At 42.3% G+C, this 24,090-nt stretch overlaps 2 protein-coding genes across 3 annotated transcripts in view; one reads left to right on the forward strand and one right to left on the reverse strand.

The window, feature by feature from the left end:
• Window positions 1–24,090, reverse strand: part of Sema5a (semaphorin 5A) — a 455,270-nt gene that overhangs the window by 205,389 nt on the left and 225,791 nt on the right. The window lies entirely within an intron of this gene.
• On the forward strand, window positions 2,237–4,578 carry LOC134478051 (endogenous retrovirus group K member 18 Env polyprotein-like). Its single transcript, XM_063257959.1, has 2 exons — window positions 2,237–2,425; window positions 2,956–4,578. Exon 2 carries the CDS (start codon window positions 3,113–3,115, stop codon window positions 4,151–4,153), a length of 1,041 nt encoding a protein of 346 aa, XP_063114029.1. The 5' UTR covers window positions 2,237–2,425; window positions 2,956–3,112; the 3' UTR covers window positions 4,154–4,578.

Below are 24,090 nucleotides of genomic sequence, written 5' to 3' on the forward strand. Positions count from 1 at the left end.
GATCACTATGGTAATCTTGCTCCTTATGATTGGAAAGCCTTGGCCAAAATTCTTTTAAAGGAGCCAGAATATTTACAGTGGCACATGTGGTTTATGGAAGGTTGTGCGGAAAAGGCAAGACAAAAATGCTGATATAGTGATAGAAATGTTTTAAAAGATATTTTAAAAACTTTACCTCAATATTTTTCTCCGTTTGGACTTGTAATAGCACAGGATAAAATTCAAAAGGAAGAAGTTAGTCATTATTTGGGATATATTCTTACTAGACAAAAGGTGATTCCACAAAAAATGTCTATTAGGAGAGATAAGTTATCCACTTTAAATGATTTTCAAAAATTATTAGGGGATATTAATTGGCTTCGTCCCACACTAGGTATTCCTACCCATGCATTACAACATTTGTTTGCTACTCTACAGGGCTCTTCAGATCCATCCAGCCCTCGTTCTTTAACAACAAAAGCCGAGCAAGAATTACAGTTTGTAGAACAACGAATTAAGGATGCATTTTTAATTAGGATTGATCCTAAATTGCCTCTAACTTTATATATTATTAATACTTTTCAATATCCCTCTGCAGTTTTAGGTCAAAATGCTATGCCAGTAGAATGGGTATTCACTAAAACTAAGCAATCTAAAAATGTTATGCCTTATATTGACATGATTGCAGCTTTAATTATGAATGGTAGAGCTCGTTCTATAACTTTGATAGGAGAAGATATAAACAATATAGTTATCCCTTTAACTAAGGAACAATGGGAATATTTGTTGTCAATTACTGAAACCTTACAAATTGCTTTAGCAGATTTCATGGGAACTTTTTCATATCATTTTCCTAAAAGTAAATTATGGGATTTTTTTAGACGTCAACAATTTGTGGTTAATACCTTATTAGCTGTACAGCCAATTCCACAAGCTTTGACTATATTTACAGATGGATCTAAAAATAAAGCTGCATATTGGACTCAAAAATCTTACTGGGTACGTCAGACAAATTTTAACTCTGTACAACAAAATGAACTTTTTGCTATATTACAAGTGTTTTTAGATTTTCATAACCAACCTATTAATATTATAGCCGATTCGGCCTATTCTGTTGGAGTAGTGACAAATATCTATTCAGCTGTGTTATATTCTAATAAGCCTGCTTTATTGTCTTTATTTCAAAATTTACAAATACATGTTCAAAAAAGAAATCATTCTTATTTTATTACTCATTTACGTTCTCATTCTCAGTTACCCGGACCATTAGTATCAGGTAACAATGCAGTGGATTCCTTAGTTATGTTCACCACACCCGTTGAAGAACATCAATTTAATCATGCAAATGCAGGACATTTGCATCTTAAATATAAGATACCTTTTACAAAAGCTAAACAGATTGTAAAAGCTTGCCCTATTTGTAGACCATTACATTTAAGAATTATTCCCGCAGGTGTCAACCCTCGAGGAACTCAACCTAATGAATTATGGCAAATGGATATTACACATGTACCTTCTTTTGGTCGGCTTTCTTATGTACATGTAGTTATTGATACCTATTCTTCATTTCTATGGGCTACTGCTCAACAGGGAGAATCCACTAAAAATGTTATTGTACATTTATTGGAGACTTTTGCAGTTATGGGAATTCCTTCTAAAATCAAAACAGATAATGGACCTGCTTATACTAGCAGAACATTTAAACAATTTTGTGATCTCCATAATATTATTCATATTACAGGGATTGAATATAACCCCCAGGGTCAAGCTATTGTTGAAAGAGCACATGGCACTCTTAAGTTGCAAATTAAAAAATTAAAAAGGAGGAGTCAGGAGGATATTCAGATACCAATACTGTTTAAATTGCAAAACAGTCCAAAAACATTACTGCATCAAGCATTGTTTATTTTAAATTTTCTCAATTTACCACAAGGTGAAATATTAACAAGAGCTGAAAAACATTTTGAACAGCAACAACAGCCTTTTGTGATTAATGAACCTATTTGGACTAAAACAGCTCCAGAGGCTGAATGGGAGAGGGGCACATTGCTCTATAGGGGGAAAGGTTTTGGTTATATCTCCACAGAAAATGGAATTCAGCAGTGGGTCCCTGGACGATGGATCAGGACCCGCGTCTCCAGATCCTGTTCACCAGCCCCGGAGACAACTCCCCAAGGAACCGGAACCGTGCCTTCAGAAGCGAGCGCGAAACCAGCTAGAAGCTGAGGATGCTGAGTTTGTTCCTATCGCAGCCATGGCCAGATTACAGCTAAGAAAATCCCGCCGCTCACAGCGACCAAATTTAAATCCCCTCCCTACATGGGGACAATTAAAGAAATTGACCATAGAAGGGCAACGGCTTGTCCTTCAAGCAGGAAAGCCTTTAAACCCCGAAAACTTGTTTTTAGCTTTATGTGCCTTGCTCACCGTTGCATCGGGGACTGAGGTACCTCCGCATTCGTACTGGGCATATATTCCAAACCCCCCTTTATTAGAACCTGTAAAATGGGGAACTAGTGATATTTTACTTTTTACCACACCTAGAGAAATTTTGTCAGCACCGTGGGCTGATTTAACCCCCCACAATCAAGATGATGGGACACTATTCAGTTTTACTTATTATGGTAATCAAAGGCCTATTTGCATTGGGGAACCGCCTTGCATCCCTCTGGGATGGCAGTATTGGATTCAACATGGAATAAAAGCAGGCAACAAAAGGACAAGGCTTCAAGCCTTGGCTGCTCAAACCTTTAATGTTACCTGGAAAAATTTAACAGCACCTGATACAAATACATTTCCTGTATGCCCTGAATTCACTTATAAAAATATTTCTTATAATCCCATAATTTGGCAACTATGTATGGGAAAATTTGCTAAAAATATTGATGGGTATATTATTTGGGGACCATTTGGAAAATTCGTTAATGGATGTGCTGAATGGAATGAGACAAGATGTAATCTCTCTGTTGTGTATAGTCTTCCAGATCCAAAGAAAATAACTGACGGAGCTCCTATATTTCAACAAAAGACGGCTCTCTTGTGGTGGGGAGATGGTGGAATCGCTAACCCTGCTGTTGCAGCCGAAGAATACCCTCATCACCTTCAAAATCATATTTGGAAGATCCCAGCCGCTATGCAACCTGTAACCTTGTACAATGTTTCATATTCAGGGACTAGTCGATCTGTATCTACTACTTATAATTTTACTAGGTTTAAAATGTATAATATTACTGTTTGTGCACCTCTACCTTATGTCTTTTTAGTGGGAACTTTTAATTTTACACATTTTTCTTGTACTTGTTTAAATTGTCAATTGTTTACATGCTTAAATAGCACACTAAATTTCACTAAGCCTTATACAGTTATGCTGTTACAACAAAAAACTCATATTTGGTTGCCTGTAAATTTAACTCGACCTTGGTCTCAAGACCCGGTAATTTCTGTTACTACTGAATTTTTTAAACATCTGTTAAAACGTACAAAAAGATTTATTGGAATAGTGGTTGCTGTACTGTTAAGTCTGATAACTGTAGCCTCCCTAGCAGCAGTCTCAGGAATAGCTTTACAAACCTCTTTGCAAGAAAAACATGTTGTAGAATTATGGCATAAAAATTCTCATGAACTTTGGTTAACTCAGTGGCAAATAAACGTCAGACTACAACAACAAATAGACCTCCTTAAACAAACAGTTGAATGGATGGGTAGAAAAATATTGGCTCTTCAGCATCAAGTGTTTTTAAAATGTGATTGGAATTCAACTACTTTCTGTATAACCCAACGACCTTATAATCAGACAGAACATGAATGGGAAATGATTAGAATGTATTTAAATGGAAACACCTCTGCCCAGGAGAAAATAGAATCTTTGCATAATCAAATTGACAAGGATTTTGCAAAGCAAAATGATGATGAATCTCTAGCACAATTCGCGCAATTGCTTGCTCAATCTTTGAAAGGATTAGATTCCAAAGGAATCTGGCAGAGCATTACCCACACTTTTAGTGGCATGGGACTTAGTTTAATTATAGTTCTCATTGCCATAGTTCTTGTGTATTTTTACTGCATAAGACGAAATGCTATTAATAACCTGATCTTATGGAAATTGTTGTTAAAAAATAAAAAGGAAGGAAGTGTGGGGGATGAGGTGTCACTTTGTAGGCCCAACCCCCTCTAACCTGCAATTTACAATAGCCGCCCTGGTATGCGAGAAGGAGGTAGAACGGGAATGCCTGTTCTCAGTGAGCCCTCACCCTCTGGAATCCATACTGTGAGCTGGCTTTGTTTTGCAGAAGTCTTGAGGAAGTGGCTGGCCACCCTTTGTGACACTAACAGCAGACAAATTAACAACATTCTTGAGCTAATGAATTTCTTCCTGGGCTAGAGAGGTTATGAGAACTGGTTGTGATTATTTACTTCACTTAGATAGTTTTAGAATAAACATTGTAGTCTGTCACGTTGTAGCTTGCCACAAAGAATGCCTTTTCACTACTTAATTATCTGGGCTCTGTGAATTGATCGGGTTTACTATATATGAATCCTAAAATAAAGATTGTGCGTACAGTGCAGTGCAGTGCAGTGTAACGCGGTGCAGACAGCAAAGGTGTCTCTCCTGTCTTTCTTTTCCAAGCGCTGTACCCCCCGTGTCCCGACAAGGCGTGCGTGTGTGTTTACCTTGCCCGGAGTTCAGAGTGCCCTAGACACTCACGACATCCCATATGCCTCACTTGGCCATATACCCAGTATTTTGAGCTGCAAAAGTAATAACCGAAATAGGTAATGATACTCAGGTCCGAGGTGGAGTGAATGTTGGAGGTGGTTTTGCAAAATCAACAAATATTTAAACAGATTAATGCTGCTAGCAGCTACATTCCTTGTCTAGTCACCGAAGGAGAAGAAATAATGAGCAACTGGTTTCTTTATTTGTAACACTGCCACTGCAGCCCGCAGACAGCTGTGTGTCTTACCCCAGGGGGTCCCCTCTATCGACAGAGGTATCAGCAGGTTGGAAACACATTTAATTGATCACATAATTGGAGGACATGGAGAGATATAAAAATGAAATGGGGAACAAAAGCTGAGCTCACACAGAGCAATGGATGCTCTCCAAAGCTTCTCAATTTGTCTCTGAAATATGGCCAGATGGCCCCTGGGCTTCCTGCCACACATCTGCAATGCAGGGTCTCCGCACACACAGTCACCTCCGTGGGTCAGCCACAGCCACTCAGAGCCAAAGATCCAGAAGAGCCCCTTCTCCTCAGAGCACTAAAGCAGGAGGGTGAGCCTCGCACCTGCCACCAGCATCACACTGTGTCTGTGCACACTCACAACACAGCGTCCACCCACATCAGCGAAGCCCTCCAGGCCAGTGCAGGGGACCCCAGGAGATAGACACTGAAACTCTCTTCTTCTCATCCCCTCCTGGCCTGGATCTCACACAAGGATGAGTGTCCTGCTTCAATATCTGTTCCCCAAGCTCCCCACTTAGACTATGTGGACACTTAGCACTGTCTTCAGACTGCTACAAAACTCTTCACGGAATCCCTGCGCTCTACCCTGCTTCACTCAAAAAACCCCAGGCTCCGTGCCCATCGTCTGCTTTGTCCAGGGGCCTGGGCTTTTAAACCACCCGCAGCCCCAAAGCCAGGAGCCCCACTTTCAACATGCACATGTCTCCCAGCAGAGGTGCTTTCCAAGCCACCCGGTGATCTAGCTCTACCCCCAGCACACTGGTTCCACAACGCAGTCAACAATCACCTTGTTTCAGGGATCCACCCACACCCACATTTCCAGCAGCACAATTCACTGGCTGAGAAGCGGAGGCACCCTGTGTCTCCATCAATAAACGAATGGATAGAGGGAATGTAGTACATACACACAAAGAAGTGCTATCCGGGCCTAAAGAAGGATACATCTGAGTCATTTTTAGAAAACAGAAGCACTATAAGGGAAATAAATCAGGCACATAAACTTAAATATTCCGTGACTTTTCTTTCATGAAGAATCCAAGTATAACTAATTTAAAGGGCAAATACAAGAGATGATGGGAAGCCGGGAGGCAGAGAGTGTAGAGATGGAAGAGAATCCAGAGAGGCAGGAAGGGAGGGAGGACAGAGGGCGAGGTGCGATGGTCTGAGAACCGACTGCCACCATGAGTGGACTTCTGTGTCACAAACAAGCACTGACAAACTCGGTCACAGCGCACATCTTTCACTCCCACTGTTTCTGCTCCTTCCTCTTCCCTGTCCTCAACCTCTTTGCTCAGCAGGATCCTAAACTGTCCTAGATGTCCACAGGACAGCCCGCCTGGATTCCTCAACCATCACTGAAGGCCATGAGGGCCAAAGCAGAACTTCTTGTCCTCTGCCCCCCCCCAACCAGAGCAGATACACAGCTGACCTGCCGTGGTTTTGATCTCCCATTTTCCCCAATGCCTGGTGCGCTCAGAGGCGAGGTGTGGAAGGACTGTGGATCACTGGGACAGTATAACTGACCTGCTGCTGGGCAGTGGCACCTGGCTAGGGGCAGCCACAGTCATCCTGCGAAAATCTGCACCTCCCTGCCTGGATGCTACCTTCTCTCTCTGCTTCCTGGCTGCCATGACAGGAGCAGATTTCCTCCACCAGACCTTCCCACCATGCTGTCTCTGCTTGGAGTCACCTGCCCATGGGGAGAAAGGGACAGACATCAAACCCTCCCAGGTTCCTGGGGCAGACTCTATTGTATAGAGCACATCTGGTCCATTTGTGTACCCCACAAGGCAGCACTGAGACCAGAATTCTGCACTCAGGTTTGCAGGGTTCACATCCCAGTGGGTCCTGTGACCTCCAATCTGAACTCAGTGGGCATGGAAAGGATTTGGGAATTCCCATTATTGAAAGTCTACTCTAGAGAATCTGATGATCCACAGATTCCAGCACCACAAAAGGCTGTAAGCCTCTTGTCCTCTCTTGTCATTTGTCATACTTATTCTAGTGGAAAGCACAGAACATAGATATAAACTTCGTTTTGTGAGTTGGGAATTTCTAGTTTAAAAATTCCACCTGATTTTCAGAATAAAGTGAGCAAAGAGAAGAGAAATTATTCACAGACAGTGCTTTGACTTTGAGCTTGGCAGCATTTACAATGGATTCTGAGGTACTGGTGCCAGTGGAGGAGGGTGGTGATGCGGTGATAGCAAAGGAGGAGCAGGAGGAGAGGTCGCCATCCCCGCGCTGTTCTCCAGTAGTCATGGCAGAAGGTGAAGAGCACCAGGGCTGGAGCCAGGCGGCCCCAGAGCTCATCCAGAATGCACCAAGGCTGGAGATGTGCGGGAATTTTCTTAAACCACAAAACATGGGATCTACTGAATAAAAATATATTCACCCAGGGTAAACTTGGTATCCATTGAGTAGGAGCCCCCGGTAAGATTAAATCACATGGGCTATGCAACATAACGACCCAACATCAGCTATAATTTCCTTTATAGCCTTAAGATTTAAGAAAGTCTGACCTCTTTTTATTATTAAATATTTCCAGAGAATTATACTGCATGACACTGAGAAGACCAGAGTGGAAGTCCTTGTTCTCATTCAAGTGTCACTCTATGCTTTATTTTATTTAGGAAGAACCTGCAGAAATGGTGCTAAACAGCAACCCTGACCAACCAGGTGAACAAGATGATTACGTTCCCTTACTACGGGATATTTTAGGGAGAGAAATGTTAATTAAGGGTTTAAACTCTCAAAGGCTACTATGCTATTTTGATAAGCATGTGTGAGTAGAGCAAGGAGTTAGAGCATTAAACTCTTCATAGGGGATGAAAGAGCTTAAACTTTAAGATGTTTTTAAAAGGTCAGGAAAAAGGTTATGAGTCTCTAAAATATATATGTAATTTATAATCTCTACCTCCATTTATAGGCTTATCACGGCTGATCCATCTTCAAATATATTGACTCTATTTAACAGTTTCTCTCAGACTCAGATTAGGCAAACACTGTTTGCTTTTCAAAACAGCAAAACATGATATGGTCAACAGGAGCCTTCCACGCGTATGGGAAATGTGCTCTAATAAAAAAACTATTCTTTCCATACATGCATTTCCTATGAATTAGTGTACCTTTTGTGGTAGGATTAAATTTGGAATGTCATGAACAATTTTACTTTGGGTGCTGCATGTGGGGCCTATAATTTGACTGATGACAATAAGAAGTTAAAAAGAAAACCCTACACTTTAAACCTAAACAAAAATAAATAAATAAATAAACCTAGACAAGGCTGCCCAATAAGACATTAGACTCTTTTTCTACATTGTGATCTGACATCTGTTAACTTTATTTTTTTTTTCAAGAGAATAAAACCAAACAAAATAAAACCGAAAATGAATCAAAACAAAACAATGAAAGTGAAACAGGATTTCAAAGCAAGATAACAGGAAATCAACAAGAAACCAACAATGGCTGCTATGATGCCTTTTCTTATCTTCAGAATGTCTGCCCATAGCAGCATATCTAATGAAATCAAATCAAACCGATTCTTTCACTAACCATACACCCCAGGTCGTTCTGTTAAGATCGAGCCCTTATTTCTCCGTTTCCGACTCACCCTCACCACATGCTGTCCTTTAGGGCCCACTGTCCCTGGTTCACATAACTTCTTCTATAAATCCTTCCTTTGTCCTTCACCACTGGCAATGAATCTCAGACTATGTGTATTTGTTTTGACTGATTTCAAAATTTTCAGTGTTGTTTTAATCATGATTTTCTTAAAATTAACTGTTTGTAAAACTATAACCTTCGTTCATTCATGTCAGATTAATTTCAAAGCATCATGAATCTACAGTCTCTATATCTAAGGTACAGAAGTGACAAATTTTATGGCATATTTACATTTAAGACTACATCTTACTCATAGCTGTATGTATAATGTTCAATTCTTTAACATTTACCATGACAAGGATTCCTTGTCATGCTGGAATGCCACAGGGCATAGAATTATTATGTACTTGGTCAGATTTTATAATGCTTGAGTGTCTTTAAATTATACTTTGACCACTTGTCTTTTTAACTACAAAAATGAATTTTACTTTTACAAATTTTACATCAAATATAAATATATGTTATTCAGAAAACAATCTGATCTAGAATTATCACCTCATGGTTTTTAAATTTCATAAATAGTTTATGAAATATCTTTTGTAAAATTAAGTTTCTAAATTTTAGTAATTGCATAGGCAATAGTAACGGTAGGCAGAAAAGAAAGACAAAGGCAGGGAAAGAGCATTTCTTACATGTAAGAGATTGTACTCTACACTTTGTGGCTAAAAAAGAAAAATGTGCGGCACTGTCCTCCCGGAGCCTGAACTCAGTCTCTGAGTTTTCAGCCCAATCTTCACAATCTCCTCCGGCAATAACCATCGCAGTGCATGATGGGACAGTAGGTTTATAGACCATGGGAAAATAAAACGGGGTGGGTAAAAATGGAGCAGCACTGTGGTTACCTTGGAAACCTCCAGGAATGCCTAAATGTTGGGAAGTGACAGATTCAAGTTAAAGAAAATCATATCTTTTCCTAGACTCCACACCATCACCGGAAATACTCCCTAACGGAAGGGATTACATTTGGATGCACATATAGCACTAGTCTGGGTGACTGTGTCCCTTCTGAGCTCACTTAAGCCTCAAGGTTGTGCAGTCAGGAGGTGGTTAGGTACTGAAGGCAGAGTCCTCCAGACTGGAACCACCACCCTTCCAACAAGACGCCCGCAGAGTTCCTTCTCCTTCTCCCCTTCGGCCACCTTTAGACACATCAAGAAAGCCTCCTCTGTGAACCAGAGAATGAGCTCAGCCTTGATCTAAGACTTTCCAGGATACGAGACTGTGGAAAGTGAATTCCAGTTACTCTGAAGTTACCATCCTAAGGTGCTTTATTAGAGCAGCCCAAATGCACTAAGATACACGGAGTTGAAGAATATATTATCATGACCTTACATGACCAAAATGCTACATATTCACTACAAATCATTTTGATGTTTTATGGATTGAACTATATTCCCAAAAAAACAGATGCATGGAAGTTCTGTCCCCCAGCACCTCCAAGTGTGATCTCATTTGCGAGATTCACAGAGGTAGTTAAGTTACAATAAAGTCATACGGGAGGGCCGAGCACAGGGTGACCAGTGCTCTTCTGCAAAGGGGAAAAATGGACACAGAGAGATAAACACAGAGGAGGCACTGGGCAGAGAGGAGACAGCCACGGACAGGGCTGGGAATCTGTGAGCCAGCGGAGGCCAGGGTCCCAACCATCTAAGCTCTGGAGGAAGGAGGGAGGAGGGGAAACACAGGCTTGGCAACAGCTTAATTTCCAGCCCGTGAACTGTGAAATAATAAATTTCTACTGTTTTGAGTTTTAGTTTTACCTTTATTGGTGGTGCTGAGGATCGAACCTGGGGCCTTGTACATGCAAGGCAAGTGCTCTACCACTGAGCCCCAGCCCCAGCCTGTATTTTGCACTGTTGGAACCCAGGTGGGCAGAACAAAGGAATTACAATGAAAGAATCACTGTCTTTTAAAGTTTTTGAACAATTCTTTCATGAATAAAATATATAAATGATTATAAGCTTAATAGGTTAATAGGTTAATTTTCTGGTTCTGTGCCAAAGGATCCGATTACTAAAAGTACTAAATACAAAGTCTGATCTCAGGCATAGACAGTTGAACAGAATTGGAAGCAAAACATCTGTGGATTAAGGCTATTTTTCTAGACTTTAGAGAAAGTAGCTGACATTTTTATAGCTTTAAATATATACAGAGTAACACCTTCGGAAAGGAAAGATGGTGATATTCAAACACTTTAAAATGATCCCATTGTTGTAAGATTTTCAAGTGTCATTATCACAATATTGCAGTAATAAACCCTCCCAGGCTTTGGCTCTGCCTGCTGTTGAACATGAGCCATGAGGCGAGGTAACTACTTCCCTCACGGAGCTTTTAGGAATGTGGGATCCATGCTCTTAGTCATTTGGACAAGCTTGACAAACCAAGCCCACAGTCAAGCAGCCGTGAGAAGCACAGGGTGAGTTAGATTTCTTGCCCCCGCAGTATTAATTAAACACTAACAGTGAGCTGAACTGTGCACAAGAAGGAGGTGACCGCACCAGCTAGCCATACAAATCTCAACATTTTAGATCCGAAAAGTCCCTTAGAGATCATCTATCCATCTGGTTTAATCCTGATGGCATGGAGAAAAGCAGATTAGAACAGGGGGAGGAGAGCCTTGCATGGAGGGGGGCCAATTAAAATAATTCCTGCCAGTAGCTGATGTGGGAAGAGCACAGACAGACAGAAGTGTGACGCCTGGGCTGGAGAAACAGCAAATGGAGACCCAGATGGGAGGTGGGGACTCCGATGGACGAGCTCTGGCTCATGCCTGAGGGGTAGGCGAGCTGGGGATGATCTCATCCAGGGACTGTCTTGGGGCTGTGTTGGCATTTTTTAACAGCATCTGGCCTTGGGTTCAAGGCTGACCAGTGACCTATGGAGGACCAAGGGAGAAGGAGGAGTTGCAGCAAAGTTCTGCAAGGACCACGGTCAGCTTGGGCAAGGCTGGCCTCAAGATGTCCGAAAAAGCATCCTTTTAAGTCTTCTAGGTCACAGCCAGAATTTCCCTATGTGCAAATATCTGTCCTTTGCATAGTGTGGGGAAGGCAGCCATAAATGTGCAACACCTACTTCCAAAATCTCAACCCAAACCAGGAGAAGTTACAGAGCGTTTCCAGGGAAAAACCTAGGAGCAGCTCTTACAAATGGCGGCAGCTCTCAGGAATGGCGCCAACAGAAGCAGTGGTGCCTGTCTCACCTTCCCTGTAGAGCTGGCTGGGGGTCCGCACGCAGCTGGTGTCCAGAAGAAAAGCCCTGGAAGGGCTACAGGGGTACAGGACAGCGGAAACTCCAAGCCCCCACACCTGCCACCCAGAGACATTACAGTATGGAGGTGACATTAGCAGTGTGAATGAGGACACACTGGAATCTCACCCTGGCATTTCTCCTCACTCCCAGAAGCACACAAGCTGCTGTACCCCTGTCCCTCCCTCAGGGACATGAGGACACTGTGAACACTTGCGTCCAGTATGCTGAGCCCAGCTGTGGTCTCCCCATGAGGCCTTTCAGAGCCTCACACTGCAGGGCAATTCTCAGATAAACATAGGGACACATTTGCCCTCAGGCATCCTCTAGCCTGTGGCCCCCAAGGCACCTAGGGAGCAGAGGAGCTTAGGAGAGTCCAGTCCCAGGCACGCTCCCCAGCCCAATTTCTTTCCAGACAAAATCCATTCCTCAGGCATCGAGTACAGGAAGAGCAGAATTTATATTAGTATCTGTCTCTCCGGTCCCCTGCCTCTCTCATCATCCCTTTGCTTCTCTGCCAGAAAATGTTTATTGCCACAGTTACATAATGTAAGGGATGGAGCCTGTGTTTCTCTTCCCAGGGAAATGTATCCCTTCAAGGAACACTTGGCAATGTCAAGAGGCACTTCCAGTGTCATGACTGGTGAGTTGTTGCTACTGGCATTGAACAAGCAGAAATGAGAGACGCAGCCTCTACCCCTCACCCTACATCCCACAGTGCCCAGGAGAAGTCCCCGAAACACACAGTATCTGACCTAACTGAGGTTAAGGAATCCCAACATAGCAAATAGTTGCTTTTTTTCAATTGTGAACTGTATTACATAAAGAATCTTCATCTCACCACGAGTAGGAGGGTCTCTCCCAAACAAACACGCAGCAACAGAAAGATATGAAGATTCCCTGACAACTACCTGCGCTGGGCTGAAAGGTGCCTCTCAAAAGATGAATCCAAGGAATCTCATTTGATGAAAGAGGCTTGGCAAATGTCACTAAGACAGACGTCTGGAGATGAGACCATCCCAGTCTCATCTGCTGGGTCTTAAACCCAAGCACAGGAGTTTTTATGAGGAAAATGGCCCAAAGGTTAGAGACACAGACAAGACCATGGGGAAGTGGAGGGAGAAATTAAAATTAGAAAACCACAAGCCGCAGGACATCTGGGGCTACCTGAAGCTGGAAAATTCAATGGAAGGGCGACTCAGGAGGCTTCCATGGGAGCGTAGCCCACCAGTGCTCACCTCAGCCTTCAAGGTCCAGAGCAGTTAGAAAGGACTTCTGTAGCTTTCAAGTTGTGGTGACCTTTCAAGGAAGCCCTGAGAAACTACCCGTGGCTAGTGGAGTGTATGTGCAGACTTAACTTACTTTCTTTTCAAGCCCAGAAGTTGCTGGTTTAAATATGACTTCCAAATGGACCTCAGGAGAACTGTGTGGATCAGTGTGGCATGCTTCTCGTGAGCTAAATGACTCGTTTAATCTGCAATTCTGAAACAAAATTGCATCTGGAACGTACTAGACCCAATACTCTGAAGATAACTTCTCCCTAGAAGTTGACAAGTTTCAGGTAGCAAATTTATAAATATCAGAAGGATCAATACACATGCACAGTGCCATTAATATCTATATTGAGAAGTTTTAAGTAACAAGCAGAAGTAAGATTATATTACCTAAACCCTTAGGGCTCCCTTTCTGGTAAGTAAGTGAAGACAACTCCAACCAGCTTAAGCCAAAAATGAAAATATTTTTAATATTTTATAACTGAAAAATACAGGTTGAGAAAGCAAATTTGAGGCACAAGCAAACCTACAGAATTTAAACTATGCTACCTGGATAGTAATGAACCAATTCTACATACAGTCAGCTCATTTCTGAACAGACTCTGCATGGTGATAAGACGGCTGCAAGCAGTCTGCAGTTGACATCATCCTTTGAGGTCATGATTGCAAAGAAAACAGCATCACTCTGTTTCTCTCAGAATACACTGCAATGTCATTAAGAGCCACTGATTAGGTATCCTGGTGTCATACACCACCCTCTAGATGGAGAGTATTTCTGCTACTGTTAGGTTTCCTGGGCCACCTGCTAATCTGAACAATGGAGAAATATAAGCCATACATATTAGTTTACTGTGGCCAATGAAACATAAGTCATCATAAATTTAGTGGGGGCTGAAGTCAATATAACTTTATGCTCTCAGAATTTCTGGAAACCATAGGTCAGAAATCACATCCCTGGGCCAGACACAAGAGGTCCACGGAGCAGAGCCGAGCTCTCTTGGGATGCTCTGGGGGAGAACTTGTTCCTTGTTCCTTTAGCTCCCAGTGGCTGCCAGAACCCCCTAGCTGTGGTCCCTGTCACTCCAGGCTCCTCGGTCTCTCCAAATCTACTCCCTCTCCAAGGAGCTTCCTCCTCTGCACACGTGTAACCCCCTCCAGCATTCATGCTACCAAGAACATGCACCTCTAGTTAATCCAGGAGCACCACCCATCTCAGGACATTTTTTTTGGTACTGGGATTCAAACTCACAACCTCAGCTTGCCAGGCAGGTGCCATCCCACTAAGCTATATCCCCAGCCCCTGGAGACTCAATTTAGCCACATCTCTGCCACCTGAGCAGCAGCCCTAGGGCCTGGGATGTGGGCATCTGCCAGAGGGCCTTTTCCAGCAGGGCCAGAAGCCCAGGGAGCAGCACCCGCCAATCACAGGAGGAAAATGAGGAAGCAAGGCAGTGATGGGTCCTCGGGGCCAACACGAGCTCTGGCCCACAATTAACCCTGCTGCATACATCGAAAACAGTGGCCTGCACACAGCTTCCAGCCACCAGGGCATGCATGTAGCCCTGCCTGCACTGGTGTCACCTCTCCAGTGTGGCCACGAAGTGGTCAGTGGTAATGTGGCCTCTTTCCTCTCCAAGCACTTCTGTGTTCCTGTCCCTGACACTGCAGACCCAAGGCACTGCCCACGGATTCCCCATACGGATGCCAATGATTATCAAGGTGTGAGCTCAGTAAAAGCATCACAACCAAGCTGCTGGGACACTGGTACTGGACCCATCTGGACAAAGCCAGGCCTCCAGAAGGCCCGGCAGAACCAGCAGCTGCAAACTAGAGATCTGTACTACAAGCGATACGGCAGGGAACATCCCGGCCTTCAGCACTTTTTGCTAACTCCTAAGACGCAGGCAAAAGGAAAAGAAACTCTTGACAAACTGTAATTATAGTGGGGAAAGTTGAAAACTAGGTTTTTTAAGTTTTATATGGGTTTTTTATGAGTTTCAATTATGCAAATAGATGCCTATGCACATATATAACAATGCATACATATGGCAGACAATGTGGGGAATTACAATAAAGTACGAAAGGGGAAATCCAAGTCCTCATCACATGGATATGACCATTTGCTAATCTTGATTCAAAGAATAAACTTAAGTTAGATATAAAATATAAAAAGAATTTCAGGTCAAACAAAAGAAAATTCTTCACCATATGTATTAACTCCGAAAAAGTTTCCAGAAGGTGCCACTAAATGGAAAGAAAAAACTTTGGAAGATGTAGAGAATTAAGTCCTTAAAGATGGCCGTTTTTAAAATCATGTATTCTTTATACCACATATATTCACAGTCTCAGGTAGTACAACTTGAATGAGCTATCTCGTACGAATCAGGAAACAAGAAATAATCTTTGATAGTTACAATGTTTAACAAATTCTGCATATGTCTTAGAAGAGATCAATTTTTGAAATGTATGCTACATTTAGCATAATTTTCAAAGATATGCATAAGAGAAAAGATGGGAATTTCTCAAGCAAAATAGTTTATTTATAAGAGACAAATCACTTCTTGGGGAAAAATAAAATAGATGTCACGGAAAATAGATTGTAGCATGAACCCTAATGAAACACAAGAAATTACACACAAATAAATACCACCATCATTATATTACATCCTCATTTGTTATTCTCATTGCTTGTATTGAAACAACTGCTAAAAATGATCCCTTGTGTGTTTCACATCTGGAGCATAATTTTCTGGTGCATCTACTTTCTTTTGCACACTTACTCATCTTTGTTTTCCCAGTAGAAGTTCTAATTAGAATCATTAAAATCATTTCAGGGATTTTATTGGTGAAAATAACTACATAATTAACCACCTTCCCGTTATGAACCTTATGATTTGAGATAAGATATCTACCTTTCCGTGAAGTTATTTTTGTGCTAACCTCTCCTTTCCTGTTTCATCACTGGATGAGCTCTGTGTGTGAGACGGCATTTGGCTGCATTCTATGATCTCTGTTCTCCCTGATCTCTATTTCCTTGTCGCCTCGTTAGCCTTTCCTCGTCTTGTGGACACACTGTCCTCTTTATACTATTGGTGTAACCAATGTCAACCCTGAACTCAATTTATAACAGATCCACAGGACTGAAAAGGAGCTAAGCCAGCCTTCGGTGCTGTAGCCCACAGACTACCTGTTCAAGGAAAGAACCTTCAGTCTTCCACTGGTTTTCTGCTTCCCCTCCAGATCTTTGTGTAAGGTACAACAGCAGGTTTCACCGCTATTTCTGGACTTCTGTTTCCAGTTAGGAACAGTACTCCCTGACTCCTTGGAAGCCTGTCCTTCTCTCCATCAGCAAGATGCAGTCTCACTTTCCCAACTCTCTCGGTTCCTGTTCATCATCATAATCCTGGGATACGCAGTTCTTAAAGATCTACACAATGCAAACGCTATTCCCAGATGCCCGGGAAGTAACACACAACCGCACTTTGTCTCTTAAGATGACCCTCTCCTCCCTACAGTCGCATTCCCTTCCTATGGAGCTCTTACTACTTTGACGCCCATCTGTAATTCTCTACTTTCTCCGAATCTAAGCAAAGCCCTCGGCAGTTCCATTCCCGTTTCCTTCCTGGAAAGGCACAGCTGCACCTGCTCTTCTGCACACCAACCCAGCCTTGCCGTCCCAGGAGGTGCAGGGCTGGGGCCCACAGGCAGCTCCCTCTGTGCTCCTGAGTATTTGTTCCCTCCCTTCTCTTCTGTTGGGGTCTCTATTTCTTAGACCTAGAGTATAAATCATGTACCTGTGATGTATTTGTCTTCATTTCCCAACTCTCAATCTTTATTCAGTCTTACAGGGCATTTTATCTAGTACACTTTCTAATTTTCTACAAGGATTGCAATCTTATTTTATATTTAAAATTATCTATGAAGACATTTATAATAAACTGAGTATTTATCTTATTATTTTCTAGATGTATTTGATTCCTTTTTTGGAAGGGTTGAAATTTTATGTTGAAACTGACCATTCTTTAATCAGTGTGGTCCAAATTTACTTTCTTGAATATATAAATCATAATTTTATTTCTTATTTATTTATTTACTTTTTTGATTATTTGCAGAGAGGCTCTCACTATGCAGTTTAGACTGGCCTTGAACTCACCATGTAGCCCTGGCTGGCCTTGAATTCACAACAATCCTCCTGCCTCAGCCTCCTAGGTGCTGGGATTACAGGCATGCATTACCATGACCAGCATTATACTTATTTAAAGTCATTTTTCTGCCAACTTCATTAACTAGATTCTCTGAATTTAGTTCCATTGTCAATGTAAATCTAATTGATCTGTTACGAAGACCTGCTTTTGCTTAAAGAACACTAGAGACTGTAAGTTCTGCTATTTTCAACCAAGTTTTGCACTGGAGGAGCCATTTTCTTCCCAACAGCCTGGGGTGGGGTGCAGAGTGCAGTGTAGGAGAGGAGCTGCTGGGCGCTGTCATCTCTGTCAGAGCAGGGACTGAGCAGAGGTGGGGAGGAGGTCCGGCCTGGGGAGAGTCCGGGCACAGTAGCCCCTGGCCTGTGATTTCACTTCCCAAGGTTTCTGCCACCTGCAGTCAGCCACGGTCTGGAAACAGCAGACAGGAAAATGTGGAAACAAACCACTTATAAGTTTTGAATTCTGGACCTTTCCATACAGAATGGTGAAACTGCACTGTCTAGGTGGGGCCCACTCAGGCGCTGAACGGTGCTGACTTCCGGCCTGCACCCAGTAGCAAGCACACTGCCCACTTACTACAGGTGCCTCCTCGGTATCAGATACACCGTGCTGCCTTCAGGACCTGGATCAACTGACACTTTGAGAAGAAATTTCAAACTGATTATCCCACGTTCACATAAATTTTGTTACAGCATTTTATTATAATGATGACATTTTCTTAGTTATTTTATAAACTATGGTGCACACAGATATATAATGTGAAAATAGAGATGCAGCAGGTTTTAGCTTGCTAGCCACAGTTCAGACATCTGCTGGAGGACTGGGACTATGACCCCTGCATACCAGAGGGTGGAGAGCTGTCTCACCTGCTTTCTAGTTCATGGCCCTTCGGGGCTTCAACTGAGAACCTGCTGGCATTTAACTCCTCAGTCCTGTAATAAGTGGGACCGCATCTCTCCTATCATAGGAGAAATTCAGCCACATGATTCACACTACATCAAGGCCGGCAAACAGCATCAGGGAAATTTGGTCATGAACGTCAAGTACATGGAGGCTTCTGCTTCCAAGTACACTGCACTGTGACTGCAACGTAGTGGTTGGTTCCTATTCTGAATAATATACGTGTATTGAAGACTTTTTTCTCATACTTTATTTTCTTTAATGTGACTTTATATACACTGGATTAATTCACCTGAAGTAATTAATTCTGGTAGTAACCAGCATATTCTACTTTGTGATTCTGTTTTATTATCTTGTAATTTGCTAAGGAAAAGATGTGGACTACCTTTTAAAGAATGATGACACATAGGATTGTATATATCATCTTAACCATGAAATATATGATTCATATATATATGATATATACATATTTTCATATATATGATTTTCTTTCTTGGGTTCATGGAAATTTTCCTTTTATATAACTTGTTCATTTAAATGCCTTGTTTTTCAGGAACAGAAAATCAGCATAGGTTTTTCTTTCCTCCTTTGAACCCAAAACTGATGGCTACATTTTGAAACTGCTTTTGATTCCAGTGCTCATTTAATCAAATGATAATTGACAACTTTTAAACAAAGGGCTATATAAGAGTTTTGGACAGTAAATACTTAACAAATTCTGTAAATCATCATATCAATTATATTATGAAATACGTAATAGAAAACTATTCACGGGCAACTTGGTTTTGCGTGATTTAGAACATATTCAGCACAAACTGAGCAGTCCCTAAAAATTGAAAATATGGTTGAATTTCAAAATGTTAATCTGTGTAGTCAGCCCACCAAATACTGGTGTAAGGGTTCTATGCTGTTAATTGTCAAAGGCTAAACGGTCCCCAGACAGTGAGAGCTGATGAAAACAGATTAAACCTACCAATCTAAGGAAGAACAGAATACTCAAGCTCAGCCAGGAGAGCTCAGCAGGACAGCTCAGAGGATGCCTGCCCCACAAGGGCAGTGCCCACTGCAGCTGAGTCCACTGTTACTGTATCCAATTCCACTATGATTATGAATAAATTCAAGATGACAAATGATCCAGCTATCACCAAATCAAAGACTCGCAGTCTATCCACTGCAGGACTAGTGGGGCAATGTGCCTCATATGCTTTCATTTATAATTCCCCTTTACTTTTCATTTCTATCTAGACCCGAGGTAATTGGAAGACATCAGCTCCCCGAACAGACATTCTCTTACCAAAGTAAACAGTCCATCACTTAAATTTAAAACAAAGGGTTTGCCTGGTGTGTCAGCTTCACTATTAATGTCTGCACTTGGGGAGGGACACACGAGTAAAGGAAATAAGAGCAGGACAGAGAATTCTGAGCACACCACCAACACTGCAGTTATGTCAGGTACTAGGGCCATTTTTGAAATAGAAATAGAAATGCATTTTAGATAAATGAAATGAACCCCTCCATTTACATAGCTTCCTGTGATTGTGAGTGTGTTTGCTACTGGCTTACAGAAATTTACCGACCTCATTTCATGAAACTAAATGATACACATGGCAAGGAAAAATATTTATGCATCTTCAATTTAATGTTTGAGGCTATACTGAAGCAGAAATTCAGAAATGGATAGGAACAATTACTAAAAAGCTAAAAGATACATAACACAACAGAATTCATTCAGTAGTAAAGTAACTGCTATATCTTTTTTTCAAAGATGGAAAAAGATTTCTCTTCTTTGGCAACACAGTCTAGTGTCTGCACAGTGAGGGTATCAAATATCAGATCCAGCCTCAGGAAAATGCCTAAAGATACCAAGCAATACTATGGGAGGTGCCACGGTCATCCTACCAGCTGTATTTACTGAACATGGGACGCTGACCCTGGCTGCTCCGGAGTCAGCTCACAGCTGCTCCCTTCTCTGGAGAAGCACTGCTGGCGATGAGGATCGCTTCACTAGGAGGTCATGACAACAGGTCCCTGAACGCAGCCAGGCCCAGCTGAGCGGTAAGGGGGATTGGGTGTAGATCTCAGAGGTCCTCCTCCTCTCCACAGCAGCCAGCCTGGGTCTGCAGGCCTCTGCAGCTCTTGGTGATTTCCAGCCGAGGCTGGGTCCCTCTTGGAGCAATGCCTCCCCTACTTCTTTTCTCTTGAGTAGCCCGCACACCATCACAGCCTCCAATTCCCTTTCTCAGGGAAGCTGACCTCAAAGTCATATGTAAAATCCACAAAGGAACAGCTAGAGACACTATAAACGAGTGACCAACAGCCTGTAGTTTGGCTGCCCGTAGAAATGAGTACAATAATGCAAGAACGCTTAGTGGTCCAGCCCTCAGGCATCCTCTCCACCCAGGTTCAAACCCTAGTGCGACTGCACACCGAATGAGACTGATAAAATCAAACTTTCTGAGTCTCAACTCCTCCGTGAAACAGGGGAAACAACACCTATACCTCAGTGCTACTGGGTAATTAACTGGGATAATGAATGTAAAAGTGTTTGCTGTAAGCCACAGGTGCAACAGACACTGTTTCATAATTATTACTGCTGCTGTCATACATATTTCATGACAAATTAGGTCATTACAGTTTTAATAAATAAACACAATGCCAAATTTTCAATTAGCACAGAGAGTTGTCCTTAAAGAAACAGGAACCCAGGCTTCCTCTAAGCAATGACAGGAGAGAATTAAAGGATAATACACATTAACTTTGATCGGTGCCAGGGCATTAGAGATAATCCAGTCTATGCTTCTTCCTGACTCTCCTCTCTAAAATGTACCGTGGGGAAAACTGGGGTCCACAGAGGTTAAGTGGATTGTTCCGATTGTCCCGTCTGTTATTCACAGAAATGTCAGAAGATGACTAAATCTGTTTGTGTACAGTGGAAAGTAGACAAGGCAGGCCTGGGAGGACAGAACGGGGCACTTAAGTAGTGCGCTCCTGGGGTACTGCCCAGGAGAAGATGCTAATGGCTGACAGCTTCTCAGTGCTCCGGGATTTTGCCTCTTCCTGCCTCTGCAGACAAACTGCGTCTCCCAGCCTGCCTTGCAACGAGCCAAGGCCATGAGTAGAGTTAAGGTCAGTGGAATGTGGACAGCAGGGATCTCCTGCCATTTGCTCTGGCCTACCGAGCTCTCCTCTGCAAGGTTTCCACTCTTCCCCGTTTTGCCCCTGGAGCTGGGACTTGAAGATTGGGACACGACAAAATACAGCCTGAAGGCGTGAGTCAGCACAACACAAAACAGACCAGCCTGGGCTACTAAGTGACAACACAGGACAGTGACCCATAGACACTGCCCTGAACTGCAACAGATGGGGGAAACACATAGTTATTGTGTGTTTATCCCACTGGGGTCCAAGGCTCTCTGTTACGAGCTAACAGCTCAACCTGATGATAATACTCTTTGAAGCCAATAAACTCTCAATTCCCCCTGCATAACAAATCACCAATCCTCTAGGAAGTCACAAAACAGAAAGTAAATACATTGACTATGTTGATAGATGTACCAGGCATCGAAGGGAATTTGCACCAGGGAGCAAGAAAGATCTAAGAGACTAGAACTGGGGAAGATGAGTGGTGACACTGTTAGCTCCATGTAAAGCCTTTGCGGCGAAGAATAGAAATGAATTCATCAAGAAAAGACCACATGATGAAGTAAAATAAACAAAAAATATACACCACGTAACAATGTGTTCAGTCATTCAATCAGGAAATGTTGATTGGGATATACTATGTCCTCGGTATCATAATAGGTGTCTACTTGATTAAAGAATCAGATAGTAAATCCTGTAGGCTGCTGTACAGGCTGCATCATCTGTGGTCATGGGCATGGACAGTACGTAAACAAACAAATGTGTATTCCAATAAAACTTTATTAATCACGACTATATGCTGACAGTACTTAAGTGAGTGGGCAAGGCTATATGGCAATGAAACTTTAAATATGACCCCAAATGCTTTAGTTTGCTGACCTTTGAAAAATGTAATAAATGCAATCCTTGAGATCTTTCCACTTTGCAACACTATAATTTTAAACACATAAAGAAATAAAGTTTCTTATCACGATTTTTGAGAGCCACAGAGGAGACCAGTCCACCCTGGCTCCATGAATATATAACAGAATTTCTAAAAATTAATCAATATGAATCTCATTAAAGTGGTTTTTCTAAATTATTAATTGATATATCATTTTTTAAACAGAAACTCTCATCAGAGGGTAGTGATATCATAATATTATGACCCATTAGAGAGTATTAGAAATTGACTCAATTTATTTTTAAATCAATTTCATATTAATAAAAGGAGGTAATTTAAACTCAAAAATCCCTGCAGGTTCTTTAGCAATGGTCACTAAGGATTCATGCTTATCTTGGGTATTATGCATATGAAGAAACACAAAGAAATAAATTTCCTAGCATACCGAAGATCATAGAGGTTTAATTGATTAAACTTAATGTTAAAGACAAGGAAAGGGACTTCCTCAGAGTATAGCAACTAAGGCATCAGTCACCAATTCCCAGGCTCCTCAGCTGTCACAGCCAGGTATTTCTTCATGAGAGTGAGGAGGTGGTGGCCTGTGCCACCTGGGATGTTGAGAGCCATCCCTGGTCTCCACCCAACAGCAGCACATCCCTCTCTAATTGCTACCGCAAAAACTGTCCCTAGACATGGTCAAATGTCCCCAGCAGCTAAAACTGCTCCCAGTTGAGAAAATTTGGTGCCAGACCTTGACACAAATTAAAACTCAATTCCCAAACCCAGATGTACAGCAAAGAAAGTTACTCCCCTTCACCTTTCCAGAGAGTTCTCTGCCAATAATGATCCTGTAGTTACAGGGATTTAACAGTTTTCAATTTAGAAATCATAGAGAGGCAGGTGGCAAAGTGCAACACAGATTTTGGTTTTTCTGCTTATTCCAGCAGTTGTGAGTGAGATACAGGCAGTGAATCCCTTTCCCTTAGTAACAAAACAATATGAAAATGGATTTTGAGCTATTCCCCCACAGAACGTTAGGAAGATAGTGAGCTAAATGAGCTGAGGCCCTTTGTGCGCCTCGGACTCTGTCCAGGGAGATTCTACCGTGGGCCATCCTGGTACGATCCCAGATGGGCAAATGTGGTAATTAGTCTTGAGGCCAGCTGCAGTTTTATATTTTCCAAAAAGCTTTATTCTTGTAAAATAACTGCCACGATCAAGGCAAGCACAAAAGTGATGCTGAAGGGTTGAGTCTATTATTATGACATGAAGTCAGAGAAGCGGGATGGTAACCCACCAGGACGCCTGACAATGAAGAGTCTTCAAAAGCTCACAATTGTGCCGTGAGGTGCAGAGAATTTATCACAGGCTCCATGAGGAGAGGAATCTTATAAACCATACGCCACAATGGGCGATTCTCTAGTCACTGATGAAAAACAGTTTTTATTTCCATAAATTAAAAATGCATCTCTGGGTTTTCCTCCTTAACATACTATTAACAGATACTTGCTTGAAATTTAAAACAAACACTCCAAATACAGCCACCTCCTCCATGGATATTTTTTTGTGAATATTTGTTTAGGGGTTTCAAGAAATCTGCCGCAAAGGGGTCAAATTCACCTGAAGTAAGAGAGTAGTGACATCCCGGTCTCTGCTCAGCTCCCTTTGCTGCTTAAGGACTCCACAGCTGATGTCTCTGCTGGATGCAGGATGTACGGTTTCCTTGGGCAGAAGCACGGGGCCCTCTGATGAGAAGCTCCGCTTACCCCAGGGCCAACCCTCAGCATCACTTCCTCAGGGAGTCCCCGGCAGTGAGACTTCTCACACTG

The sequence above is a fragment of the Cavia porcellus genome, unplaced genomic scaffold (assembly GCF_034190915.1).
Source record: "Cavia porcellus strain 051 isolate PalLab524CR breed Dunkin Hartley unplaced genomic scaffold, mCavPor4.1 scaffold_11, whole genome shotgun sequence".
NCBI lineage: Eukaryota > Metazoa > Chordata > Mammalia > Rodentia > Caviidae > Cavia > Cavia porcellus.